We start from the raw sequence: 13,783 nt of genomic DNA on the forward strand, positions 1-13,783 counted from the left end.
CGCAGTCACCAAACAAACCATTGTTAATACAATGCGCCACCATGAATTGAAATTCTGCAGTGCCCGAAGGTCCTCCTTCTCAAGAAGACACATGTACAGGTCCGTCTGAAGTTTGCCAATGAACATCTAAAATGATTCAGAGAAGGATTGGGAGAAAGTGATCTGGTTAGATGAGACCAAAATTGAGCTCTTTGGCATTAACTTGATTCACCGTGTTTGGAGGAAGAAAAATGTTGACTATGACCCCTAAGAACACCATCCCTACAGTCAAGCACGGAGGTGGAAACATTATTATTTGGGGCTGTTTCTCTGTTAAATGTACAAGCTGACTTTGACAATAGATGGGGCCATAAATTGTAAAATCTTGGATGAGAACCTTCTTCCCTCAGCCAGAACACTGAAGATGGGGTCAGCATGACAATGAACCAATACATACTGCCAAGGCAACAAAGGAGTAGTTCAAGAAGAAGCACATTTATGGTCATGGAGTGGCCTAGCCAGTCCCCAGACCTTAATCCTATAGAAAATGCATGGAAGGAGCTGAAACTTCGAGTTGCCAAGCATCAGCCAAGCATCAGCCAAGAAATCTTAAGGATTTAGCAAAGATCTGTAAAGAAGAGTGGACCAAAATCCCTCCTGAGATGTGTGCAAACCTGGTCACCAACTACAAGAAACGTCTTACCTCTGTGCTTGCCAGCAAGGGTTTCTCCACCCAGTACTAAGTCACGTTTTGCTTGGGGATCAAATACTTAGTCAACTCAAATTTATAACGTTTATATCGCGTTTTTGGTTTTTTTCTGGATTTTTAGTTGATATTCTGTCTCTATCATTTAAAATATGCCTAGGATAAAAATTATAGTCCCTTTATTTCTTTATAAGTGGGCAAACTTACAAAATCTGCAGGGGGTCAAATAATTAGTTTTCCTCACTGTATAGACTGTCTAAGGGACAATGATCTAAGGGAATGGAACAGCAAAAAATAAAAACTACACTAACACTCTTTCAAAAATATTAAAAAAAAAAAGTATTTGCTGTAGGTACATTTTAATTATACTGTGATCTGTATTACAGTAGTACCTTGGATTACGAGCAGAATCCGTTCCAGAAGAATGCTTGCAATGCAAAGCACTCGTATATCACAGCGAGTTTCCCCAGAGGAATCAATAGAAACTCAGATAATGCGTTCCACAACCACTGCTTGTCTATGCAGTACCGCATGTGGCCAGGGGTGGGGGGCACCGGAGAGACTAGGAAACACTCAGAGAAGCTGTGTTTCCGAGTGTCTCCGGCGCCCCCGCACCTCTGGCCACATTTGGTACTATATACCCCACCCAGAGGCTTGAATCCTCCTCATCTTGTGAGACACTGCAAACCGAGTCAGAATTAAAAAAAACTCCTCCTATTGCGAAACGCTCGTAAACCACATTACTCGCAGTCCGGGGTTTTACTGTATATCGTATTCAACATTTGGCACATCATCGTTAAAGCCACCTGCAGTGCTGAGAACCAGTATAAATAGATACAGAAGCATTTCAAGGATCTCTGGTACAGGAAGGAAACATCATACAGAACAGCCTAAAACCACCATGTATATATAAAAGGAAACATTTGCTTTATTTTCCGTTGTGCCTGAGTGTCTTGTGAGGACGTGACACTCAGAATTACGATGTGTCATAGAAAGGTCACACATCGCTGAGCATAATCTGCAGACACAGCACAAACGACATCCATAAGAAAATACTGCAATGATTAGAAATGGCTAACACACGCCATCTTATAACAAATGGCTGGCTTCCCACTGTGCAGCCATGGATTTTGGTGGCTTTCTTGAGAGGATTCCAAGGTCTTCTAGGCAAAGCGGAAGTTTTTCCTGCACCGTATTCTGAGTGCCTTTACAAAAATGCCCCACTGCCTCAGCAGGGCCCAAGTCAAGTCCTGCAAAAGTGTACACTTTCCTGTCCATTCTGAGGTCTCCCTGTAGATGATCCTTTCCACATTACAGTGCCTTATTCTGCATTGTTTTAATACATAGGGGCAGCCATCTTGGTGAAGGCAGGGCTTTTCTTCCTCACATCAGAGCCTCCAGCAAAGAGAACAGTGATCAGCACAGTAGTGACATCCATAAATCTCCTGAGACAGCAGTGCCTTAGATCTCACACTGCTGATATACAGCTATGAGATTGTAGGTACAGGGAGTGCCTAGGTACACTCTCACACCAGGAAGCACACAGCTATTTTTTCAGGAATTCCAGACAAAAAAGGGACATTTTCATATTACTACATAAAAAGGTACAAATTACAATTTCTAGATGTTCCCTATAAAATAGCAAATCAGTCTTATAGTGATTTTATTATCAGAGCCCAGTACAGCTGTCCAGCCAGTCCCACATATGTAAAGAACCATCATTTGCGGCTGATATGAGAGTCCTTTCTTTCCATGGGTGCCAAGTGTGACATGTGACCCGGGGGACGCGGCCGTCCTCGCATACCCCCATGACAGAGTGGCCTCTGTGAGTGAATAGTGCATCTCTCTCTTTGACATCATTATCCCAGGATTGTGTGTCATAGATCTGTACAGTTCCATCAAATCCTGCAGCAGGAGGAAGAGAGACAGATGAACACCGGATGGAAGATGTTCAATAATGCATCAGCAATTGCATGAGGCTAAATAAACAAAATGGAAAAGCTGCTCATTATAGTGCATCCGGAAAGTATTCATAGCGCTTCACTTTTTTCCACATTTTGTTATGTTATAGCCTTATTCCAAAATAGATTAAATTCTCTATGTTCCTCAACATTCTACAAACAATACCCCATAATGACAACGTGAAATAAGTTTGTTTGAATCTTTGCAAATTTATTTGAAAAAAGCCTTTGCCATGACACTCAAAACTGAGCTCAGGTACATCCTGTTCCCACTAATCATCCTTGAGATGTTGCTACAACTTGGGAGTCCACCTGTGGTAAATTCAGTTGATTGGACATGATTTGGAAAGGCGCACACCTCTCTATATAAAGGTCCCACAGTTACCAGTGCATGTCAGAGCACAAACCAAGCCATGAGATCCAAGGAATTGTCTTTAGACCTCCGAGACAGGATTGTAGAGAGGGCACAGACCTGGGGAAGGGTACAGTAAAATGTCTGCAGTATTGAAGGTCCCAATGAGCACAGTGGCCTCCATCGTTTGTAAATGGAAGAAGTTTGGAACCACCAGGACTCTTTCTAGAGCAGGCCGCCCAGCCAAACCGAGTTATCGGGGGAGAAGGGCCTTAGTCAAGGAGGTGATCAAGAACCCAGTGGTCACTCTGACTGAGCTCCAGCACCTGTGGAGAGAGGAGAACCTTCTAGAAGAACAACCATCTCTGCAGTACTCCACCAATCAGGCCTGTATGGTAGAGTGGCCAGGTGGAAGTGACTCCTCAGTAAAAGGCACATAAGAGCCTGCCTGGAGTTTGCCAAAAGGCACCTGAAAGACTCTCAGACCATGAGAAACAAAATTCTCTGGTCTGATGAAACACAGATTGAACTTATTGGCCTGAATAGGAACCGTCATGTTTGGAAGAAACCAGGTACCGCTCATCACCTGGCCAATACTATCTCTACAATGACGCATGGTGGTGGCAGCATCATGCGGTGGGGAGGGTTTTCAGCGGCAGGAACTAGGAGACTAGTCAGGATTGAGGGAAAGATGAATGCAGCAATGTACAGAGACATCCTTAATGAAAACCTGCTCCAGAGCGCTCAGGACCTCAGACTGGTGCAAAAGTTAATCTTCCAACAGGACAACGACCCTAAGCACACAGCCAAGATTACAAAGGAGTGGCTACGGGACAACTCTGTGAATGTCATTGAGTGGCCCAGCCAGAGCCCAGATTTCCACATCTCTGGAGAGATTTGAAAATGGCTGTGCACCAAAGCTCCCCATTCAACCTGATGGAGCTTGAGGGCTCCTGCGAAAAAGAATGGAAGAAACTGCCCAAAATAGGTGTGCCAAGCTTGTAGCATCATATATAAAAAGATTTGAGGCTGTAATTGGTGCCAAATGTTCTTCAAAGTATTGCGCAAATGCCGTGATTAAAGGAGTTGTAAAGGAAGAAGGTTTTTTATCTTAATGCATTCTATGCATTAAGATGAAAAAACCTTCTGTGTAGCAGCCACCCCAGCACCCCCTAATTACTTACCTGAGCCACTTCTCTCTCCAGCGATGTCCACTAATGTCTAAGCCATCATGGACACTCCTCCAGATTGGCTGAGACACAGCAGTGGCACCATTGGCGCTCAGCGGTGTCAGTCAGCCAATCAAGGGAGAAATGGGGGGCGTGGCCAGGTGGGGGCTCCGTGTCTGTATGGATACACGGAGCTCTTATTCGGCTCGAGTGCCCTTTTAGAAAGCTGCTGGCTCTGGGGGCACTCAATAAGAGGGAGGGGCCAGGAGCAGCAAAGAGGGACCCGAGAAGAAGAGGATCCAGGCTACTCTGTTCAAAACCAACTGCACAGAGGAGGTAAGTATAACATGTTTTTTTTTTTGTATTTTAATAACAAACACACCAGACTTTACAATCACTTTAATTATGTACATGGAATTTTTTTCCTTTATTTTTTAATAAATTTGCAAAGATTTCAAAAGAAACTTCTTTCCCGTTGTCATTTTGGGGTATTGTTTGTAGAATTTTGAGGAAAATAATGAATTTAATGCATTTTGGCATAAGGCTGTAACATAACAAAATGTGGAAAAAGCGAAGCGATGCGAATACTTTCCGGATGCACTGTATCTGCTGCACTATAAAGTAGTATTAAACCCTCTGCATTTTCAACGCAACACATTGAGCACAATAAAGTATACATTCCCCAGTATACTCTGTTAAAATTCTTACCCCAGCACTTGCAGTTTACAGTTTTCAATGCTACTGGTTCTTGTTCTTCTCAGGGAAGAGTTAACAGTGGACAGTGCAGTCTGGAGTCAGTGGGCTAGCTTGCAGGAGGGAGGAGCAGGGGAGTACACTGCTATTCTTTTGAAGCACCAGGGGAGTCCCTGCATACTAGTATGGCTCCATAGGGTGCTGCAAGAAAAAGGAGCCACCCTGAAACCGGAAACCTGGGGCAGCAATTCTAGTACCAGTTTTTTGGCCAAAGCTTTTTTATTCATATGTCTCCTGTGGGTCACAGGAGTGCAGAACTAGGTGCACTCCTGTGTCTTACAGGAGACGTATGGCCAAAAGAGCTTTGCCCATACTTCTTTAATTCAGGATTCAGCTAAAGCCCACTGATGTCCTATAGTCGGTTTAGACTCTGCAGTAATCTAACAATAATGTCAGGATCCACACAGATGCCTGACTGGCAGTTGGTTCAGCCCCTTAAAGTGCCACTGAAGGCAGGGCAGAGCACAGAGTGGTGACTAGTCACCGCTCTGTGCTCAGAGTAGACCCAAGAACTGAGCGATTAGCTGTCTTTGATCGCTCAGTTCTCATTGTAGCGCCGGTGGGGGACAGTGTGTGTGTATGTATGTATGTATGTATGTATGTATGTATGTATGTATGTATATATATATATATATATATATATATATATATATATATATATATATATATGTGTGTGTGTGTGTGTGTGTGTGTGTGTGTGTGTGTGTGTGTGTGTGTGTGTGTGTGTGTGTGTGTGTGTGTGTGTGTGTGTGTGTGTGTGTGTGTGTGTGTGTGTTTTTAAGGATCCCGCACTTCGCTTTTAAAAAGCCGTATGCTCAAAAGTTTACATACCCTGGCAGAATTTATGATTTCTTAGCCATTTTTCAGAGAATATGAATAACACAAAAACTTTTCTTTCACTCATGGTTATGCCCCTTTCACACTGGGGCGGTGCGGGTGTCGGCGGTAAAGCGGTGCTATTTTTAGCGCCGCTTTACCGCCGTTTTAGTGGTGGTATGCAGCCGCTAGCGGGGTGGTTTTAAACCCCACTAGCGGCCGAAAAAGGATTAAAACCACCCGCAAAGTGCTGCTTTGCCGTCGGTATAGCCACACTGCCACATTGATTTCAATGGGTAGGAGCGGTTTAGGAGTGGTGAATACACCGATCCAAAGATGCAGCTAGCAAGACTTTTTTCACCTTCCTGCCAGCGCACCACTCCAGTGTGAAAGGGGTTGGTTTTTTTCAGTCACTATACAGGTGCTATTTTTAGCGCTGTAGCACCTGAAAACTGCCTCTGTGTGAAAGGGGCCTTAGTTTTTGTCTCAAGCTATTTATTCTTAGTCAACTGTGTTTACTCTTTTTAATCATAATCACAACAGAAACTACCCAAATTACCCTGATCAAAAGTTTACATACCCCAGTTCTTAATACCGTGTATTGCCCCCTTTAACATCAATGACAGCTCAAAGTCTTTTGTGGTATTTGTGGATGAGGCTCTTTATCTTCTCAGATGGTAAAGCTGCCCATTCCTCTTGGCAAAAAGCCTCCAGTTCCTGTAAATTCTTGGGCTGTTTTGCATGAACTGCACATTTTGAGATCTCCCCAGAGTGGCTCAATGATATGGAGGTCAGGAGACTGAGATGGACACTCCAGAACTATCACTTTATTCTGCTGTAGCCAATGACAGGTCAACTTGGCCTTGTGTTTTGGGTCATTGTCATGTTGGAATGTCCAAGTACGTCCCATGCGCAGCTTCCTGGCTGATGAATGCAAATGTTCCTCCAGTATTTCTTGATAACATACTGCATTCATCTTGTCATCAAGTTTGACCAAATTTCCTGTGCCTTTGTAGCTCACACATCCCCAAAACATCAGCGATCCACCTCCATGTTTCACAGTAGGAATGGTGGACCTTTCACCATAGGCCTTGTTGACCGCTCTCCAAATATAGTGTTTATGGTTGTGGCCAAAAAGCTAAATTTTGGTCTCATCACTCCAAATGACTTTGTGCCAGAAGGTTTGAGGCTTGTCTCCGTGCTGTTTGGCGTATTGTAAGCCGGATACTTTGTGGCATTTGTGTAGTAATGGCTTTTTTCAAGAGACTCGACCATACAGCCCATCTTTCTTCAAGTGCCTCCTTATTGTGCATCTTGAAACAGCCCCACCACATGTTTTCAGAGAGTCCTGTATTTCACCTGAAGTTATTTGTGGGGTTTTCTTTGCATTCCGAACAATTTTCCTGGCAGTTGTGGCTGAAATTTTAGTTGGTCTACCTGACCGTGGTTTCGTTTCAACAGAACCCCTTATTTTCCACTTCTTGATTAGAGTTTGAACACCGCTGATTGGCAATCTCCATTCCTTGGATATCTTTTTATATCCCTTTCCTGTTTTATACAGTTTAACTACCTTTTCCTGCAGATCCTTTGACAATTCTTTTGCTTTCCCCATAACTCAGAATCCAGAAATGTCAGTGCAGCACTGGATGAAAGATGCAAGGATCTGTCAGGAGTCCAGAAACTCATTGACCTTTTATACACACACACGAATTACAAGCAAACAGATCACAGGTGAGGATGGTTACCTTTAATAGCCATTCAAACCCCTTTGTGTCAACTTGTGTGCATGTTATCAGGCCAAAATCACCAGGGTATGTAAACTTTTGATCAGGGTCATTTGGGTAGTTTCTGTTGTCATTATGATTTAAAAAGAGTAAACACAGTTGATTGATAATAAATGGCTTCAGCCAAACACTAACCATGAGTGAAAGAAATGTTTTTGTGTTATTCATATTCTCTGAAAAATGGCCAAGAAATCATAAATTCTGCCAGGGTATGTAAACTTTTGTGAATAACTGTATATATGAGTAAATCAGCTGCTGAAAGGGCCTCAAAAACTTATGGTTTATTATCACTTTAAAATCAGGAATGACCAATGAGAGGAAGGGGGGCAACAGCTGTAGTTCTAAAACTGCAGACACCTAGGAGGTGAACAAACCTTCAGCAGCCTCCTGAACCCCCCTAGGTCTCACTCCCCAAACATTGCTATTGGCTCATTACTATGATAATCAGCCTTACTGGCCATTAGGAATGTGCAGGTGGCAGGAAGGGACGGGCAAGCTTTGGCACTATGGCAAACCCACAGTAGCTTTTTTTGACCACCTGAATCAATATGGCCCACAAAAAGTGGCCAAAATTACCTCTATACATAGATATACCACAAAGAAGAAGAAAAAAAAAAAAAAAAAAAAAAAGACAGACATGTCCAGTTCACACACCAAGCTCTCTCATACCTGATATAGAGACGCAATTATCCAGCCTAGGTGCCCAGTTGATGCACATAAAGGTCTCCGGCATAGACGGCTCAGAAATTCTTCCTCTTGCACATTTCAGAGGCACCCCGAGGTCCCGGGAGTCTGTAATGGTGATGTGGCCCTCAGAGGAAAGGCTGGCAATACTCTGATGTCCTGGTTTTACTGTTGCAATCCAATGGCTGTTACAGGGGGCAGAGAGGGCCAAACTTCCCTCGCTGGCAATCCCGATTTGTCGGATATCAACAAGTATCAGTCTCCCACTCAGACCGCACAGCAAGAAAGTGTTCTCATCCAGAAAGGAGAGAGAGCCAAGCGCCTCACTGCCTGATTTAGCTGAAGGGAAACAAATATCTTTATTACTAACACTGGCTTAGGTATCAGCGAGCAAATTATTCCAAACAGGACCTGCCTGTGCTTTCCTTCACCTTCTTACAAAACCTTTTATGTAGCTGCTGGCAGAAGAGTGCTGGGGAATACTATAAAACATGGACTTACAAGAACGGCTGCCAAAGGAAGAGGCATGATGAGACTCGAAGTTCTGCAACAGCTGGAGGGCCACAGGTTGCGCACCCATGCCATAAAGCGTCAATTGAGTGACAGCTCTGAGTCTGCTGACATCACATCCAATATGGCGACACCTAGTGGTAGTCACAGGGCTTTTGGATGTCTACACAAGAAAGGCTTTTACAGGTAAATAACAAATGTTAAATACACTTATAATCGGCCATCTGTGGGCCCGGGCCTGGCATGGCAGGTGCCCCAGGGTAGAGGGGAGGGGGAAGTCCCCTATATGATGATTTTTTTTGGTGATAGTTTCTCTTTAAGGAGACATGCAAGGTCTAAAAGACCTTCCCCGTTTCCCCATGCTCCACTGAATGTAATGCAGTGCAGATTGCCATACATTCTTTCCTGGCCATGCTGGCCAGGGAAACTGTCAAACGGGGACCAGCAAGTGATGTCATATGTCGCTTCCAGGTCAGGAACAAGAGGAGGAGGAAAGCAGATGTGTGTCCACTCTCCTCCCTCCACTCTACCCTGAGACGCCCGCTATGCCAGTCCCGGGCCCGCAGATGGGCAAAGCGGAGCTGGTGTACATAACAGGGGGGCATTTTACCCGCCTGTGTGAAAGAAATCATGCGGCAGCAGGGATACCTAAATACTTCCCATGACGTGTCAGCCATGCTGCTTGCCTGGAGCAGGGCTAAATGTAGAAAACAAAATGTGCCGGTGCCATGTGACATCAGGCAATACAAATTGTGCATCCCTACAATACGGAATGGGCATACAAAAGCCCAGATGCCAGGACGCAATTTCTAGTCGCCATGGTGATCTGGTATTTGTTCCTTACCTGCCTATATGCATGCACAGTTCAGTGTACGATGTTGGCAATGACAAAATGACTGAACTCTCACATATCTGCAGGAGTAACGTCACCTCGAGCCAGCCAATGAAAATGGCTGAAGATCAGCACCCGGAAGTTGACCGGCGGGGAGCTCCGGGACACCAAAAGACGATTATCCTTTTAGAATTCAGAAGTTAGTTTTAAAGCAAAACTAAAGTGAAATACACACATTTCTTAAACTGCCAGTCGGGCACGTGATACATGGTGTTCCTGGTTCAGTAATGCAACGGGTTGTCCTCCTCTAGTATTCCTAAACAACGTCTTTGTGAATTTGCTGCAGCTTTTTACATGGCAATCCTGCCAGTAACAGCATTTCCTTTTGCAGGCCGAGAACGCCAAGATGCTATTTCACACTTAACAGCAGACCAAAAATCAACTGAAGACGCACACACACTGCAGGCTGACAACACTACTGCTAATTGTGGGTCGTGTAGTCAACCTGCAACAGGAAGTACTGGTTCTGGCAGGATAAAAAAAAAAAAAAAACTAACCATAAATCTACTTTATTAGGAAATCTGTATACAGTAATACATGATGCATAACCTACGGAATAATACACTTATTTTGCAAAAAAAAAAAAAAAAAACAATAATATTGCAGTCAGAAAGCCCACCAATACCGCTTACAAAACCACCAAACCGATTGTTGGTCCCCAATGCAACTATAAACTCAATAAGGTAGCAGTAAGCAAGGATCCTGTGCACAGCAACCGGATTTCACTACAGCCAGAAGAAAAATGGCTGCTGACTGGTCACCATGGGTCAATAATAATCCTGAACCTGTGGTGGTACCCACCGAGTGTATAGATTTGCTTATTGGACTCAATCTCTGTGATCTGGACGTTTTTGATGTGAGATCCATGAAGAACTTGAGGAGTTGCTGCGGCCGTGGTGGCTATTTTTGTCCACGTGTCCTTACCGACATCCGACTGAATGGTACTTGTGGGTTTAATGACATCTACAATGAGACAAATAAGAGGTTTAACCACTTAAGGACCGGGCCTATTTTTCAAACTTGTTGTTTACAAGTTAAAATCATTCTTTTTTTGCTAGAAATCTACTTAGCACCCCCCAAATATATATATATATATATATATATATATATATATATATATATATATATATATATATATAAATTATTTTTTTCAGGCACCCTAGAGCAGTGATGGTGAACCTTGGTACCCCAGATGTTTTGGAACTACATTTCCCATGATGCTCATGCACTCTGCAGTGTAGTTGAGCATCATGGGAAATGTAGTTCCAAAACATCTGGAGTGCCAAGGTTCGCCATCACTGCCCTAGAGAATAAAATGGCAGTTGTTGCAATACTTTAGGTCATAACGTATTTGCGCAGCGGTCTTACAAGCAAAATTTTTTTGGGGGTAAAAAATACACTTTTTGGAATTGAAAAATAAGAAAACAGTAAAGTTAGCCTAATTTTTTTTTTTATATCGGGAAAAATAATGCAACACAGAGTAAATTGATACCCAATATGTCGTGTTTCAAAACTGCGCCCGCTCGTGGAATGGCGACAAACTTTGACCCTTAAAAATCTCCATAGGCGACATTGAAAAATTTCTACAGGTTACCAGTTTTGAGTTACCGAGGAGGTCTAGTACTAGAATTATTGCTCTCTCTCGAACGATCGTGGCGATACCTCATGTGTGGTTTGAACACCGTTTTCATATGTGGGGGTGCGACTTACATATACGCTCGCTTCTGCGCACGAGTTCAACGGGACAGGGCGCTGTAAATTTTATTATTATTTTACTTTACTTTTTTTTTTTTTTTTTTTTTTTTTACAATGTCCTTTTAAAAAAAATGTTTTTGGGTCACTTTTATTCCTATTACAAGGAATGTAAACATCCCTTGTAATAGAGAAAAAGCATGACAGGACCTCCTAAATGCTAGATCTGGGGTCAAAAAGACCTCTGGATCTTACATTTACACTTAAATGCAATAATAAGAAAAAAAAGTAGTAGTTTTTTTTTTTTTTGCAAAAAATAAAATAAAAACAAATGTCCCCCTTGAATACTATTTGGCGGAACTTGACACCACTTCCATTATCTAATGGTATGGAGCCGAGCGGGGGCCATCTTTCCCTGGCTCAGCATCCAGCCCCACAGGGCAAAGGGTGTGAGCGTCCCTGCCGCTACCAACGTCTCCGGTAAGCGACAGAGACCAGAGCGTGGCAGGAGGCCCCTCTCCCGCCCCCGATAAGCGTTCTGGGAGGGAATCCGCCGCAGAGACCACGTTTATCTGAAAGAGGACCGTCCGCCATTGAAGAGGATACCGTAGGTTATGGCAGCTAGCTGCTGCCATAACGGTATTCCGCTTCAAACAGCCGCTGTACAATGACGGCGGGGCGGTCCGCATGTGGTTAACTTCAAAAGGTTTTTCTTTACTGACCCTTCATTATTTATTTAGTGGATGTGCTTGTGAAAACAAGCTAGTATGTGATGAATTACCAGCAGAAATGGATGAGTTTCAGCGCACTAGAAAACATCTGCCATTTCTGCTCCTTGCAAATCTGACTCTGACTCAGCCATGTCAGACTGCTGCAGAGAGGCTGCTGCTTACACATTCATAGAAGCAGTCTTCTCTGTAGCATGATGGCAGGGTAAAGGCTAATTTATTTTGTCTGTGGCTGTTTTAAAGTAGAAAAAAAAAATTACAAAAAATTAAGACTATGCAAGCTTTTTGTTTTGTATTTAATGGATTCTAAATATTCAGTAAATGTTCAGTTTAGCTCTCACACATTTATACAGCTTAATGACTCATTTTTACATTTGTGATATAAGCCTGCTTATTTTACAATAACTCTGTCATAACTTACAATCACAAAGTAATATAAAAATCTAACACTACCACACTACATGCCTGGAGTTTGCATGTTCTCCCTGTGCCTGCGTGGGTTTCCTCCGGATACTGCGGTTTCCTCCCACACTACAAAGACATGCTGGCAGGTTAATTGGCTTCTGTCTAAATTGGTCCTATTATGTGTATGTATGAATGCAAGTTATGGACATTAGATTGTAAGCTCCTTGTGTTTGAGGACACTATAATATTTTATTTTCTATACAATAGAATGTCATGTCTGTAGATAAAAAAAAAAAAAAAAGTGTTATTTTTTTCTTTTATTTTGAGCAGTGTTCATTTTAAATAGATTATGGTTATTGTAGATTATGGTCATTGTATATATCTACAATAACCATAATCTTTTTAAACATCCTTTGGTACCATTATTTCTTCCGAGGACACTACAAAGCAGGGTGGATATAAATCAAATTTTTTCATTTTTATTTTTTACATTTTTTTTTAAGATTTTATTTTATTTTTTTATTTAAAATCATTTCTTTTTGATTTTTATCAAATTTATTTTAATAAAATCCTTTTGGAGTAAGATAGTTTTCTATTTAAGATACATTGATCATTTAGATCATTCAGTATGAAATGGAGCTTAGTTATGCAGCATGAGGCTGTATATTCTGCAATATTTTCATTTTTGGTAAACTCATTCAATTAATCCAAGCCGAGATAACATGCACTGCACTGATGCATTCACAGAATTTCACAGTAACCATGAGATAAAACAAAGTTCAGGAATATTACTTTATCCCATTGTTTTGGAAAGCTATGTACACTACAAACTGGACGACTGAAATCGGTTCCGATATCGCCGTTTTACTAACCTGACAGTTTATTATTCTAAATAGGAAACCTTCATTTTGTTTGCAAATATTAAAGATTCTAACTACCAGCAAGAACAAGTCCTTACATTTAAAGAGCACCTGTCATTTTAGATCCATCATGGCAGTGCCCGTTAGCGGGGCAGCCACTCACCTGCTGCCGCCACGTCCCTCACCTTGTTGTGTCCCTGCCGCATCTTCAGCCGTCCCATTAAAGTGAATGAGACTGTCGGTGAGTCAACAGCGGGTCAGAGGAGGAGCCTCTGCGGGACAGAGGTGACAGTTGCTCTTTATAAACTATGATTTAAAATTGGAGTTGATTTAAATCAAAACTTTTTACTAGTAATTTAAATCAAATCAACCCTGCTACAAAGTATTGCAAAGGTTTTTACAATTGAAATGTCCTTTTTTCTCCCAAATCTTGCACATTTTTTAATGTGACCCTTAAATATTATTGTAAAAACAAAACTAAGTCTAATAGAA

The 13,783-nt window shown here is 42.3% G+C and overlaps 1 protein-coding gene across 1 annotated transcript in view; it reads right to left on the bottom strand.

Annotated features, from left to right (window-relative positions):
- Window positions 1-1,589: 1,589 nt before the first annotated feature.
- The window catches only part of WDR73 (WD repeat domain 73), a 47,983-nt gene continuing 35,789 nt past the window's right edge, over window positions 1,590-13,783 (bottom strand). Inside the window, exons 4-6 of the mRNA XM_077451482.1 lie at window positions 10,408-10,569; window positions 8,190-8,543; window positions 1,590-2,590 (exon numbers count right to left, since the gene is read on the bottom strand). Of these exons, the coding sequence (XP_077307608.1) occupies window positions 2,355-2,590; window positions 8,190-8,543; window positions 10,408-10,569 (752 nt within the window). The 3' untranslated portion in view covers window positions 1,590-2,354. The remainder of the gene's footprint in view (window positions 2,591-8,189; window positions 8,544-10,407; window positions 10,570-13,783) is intronic.

Source organism: Lithobates pipiens, unplaced genomic scaffold (genome assembly GCF_037356315.1).
Source record: "Lithobates pipiens isolate NorthernLeopardFrog02 unplaced genomic scaffold, aLitPip1_a1.2 Scaffold_23, whole genome shotgun sequence".
Taxonomy (NCBI): Eukaryota; Metazoa; Chordata; class Amphibia; order Anura; family Ranidae; genus Lithobates; species Lithobates pipiens.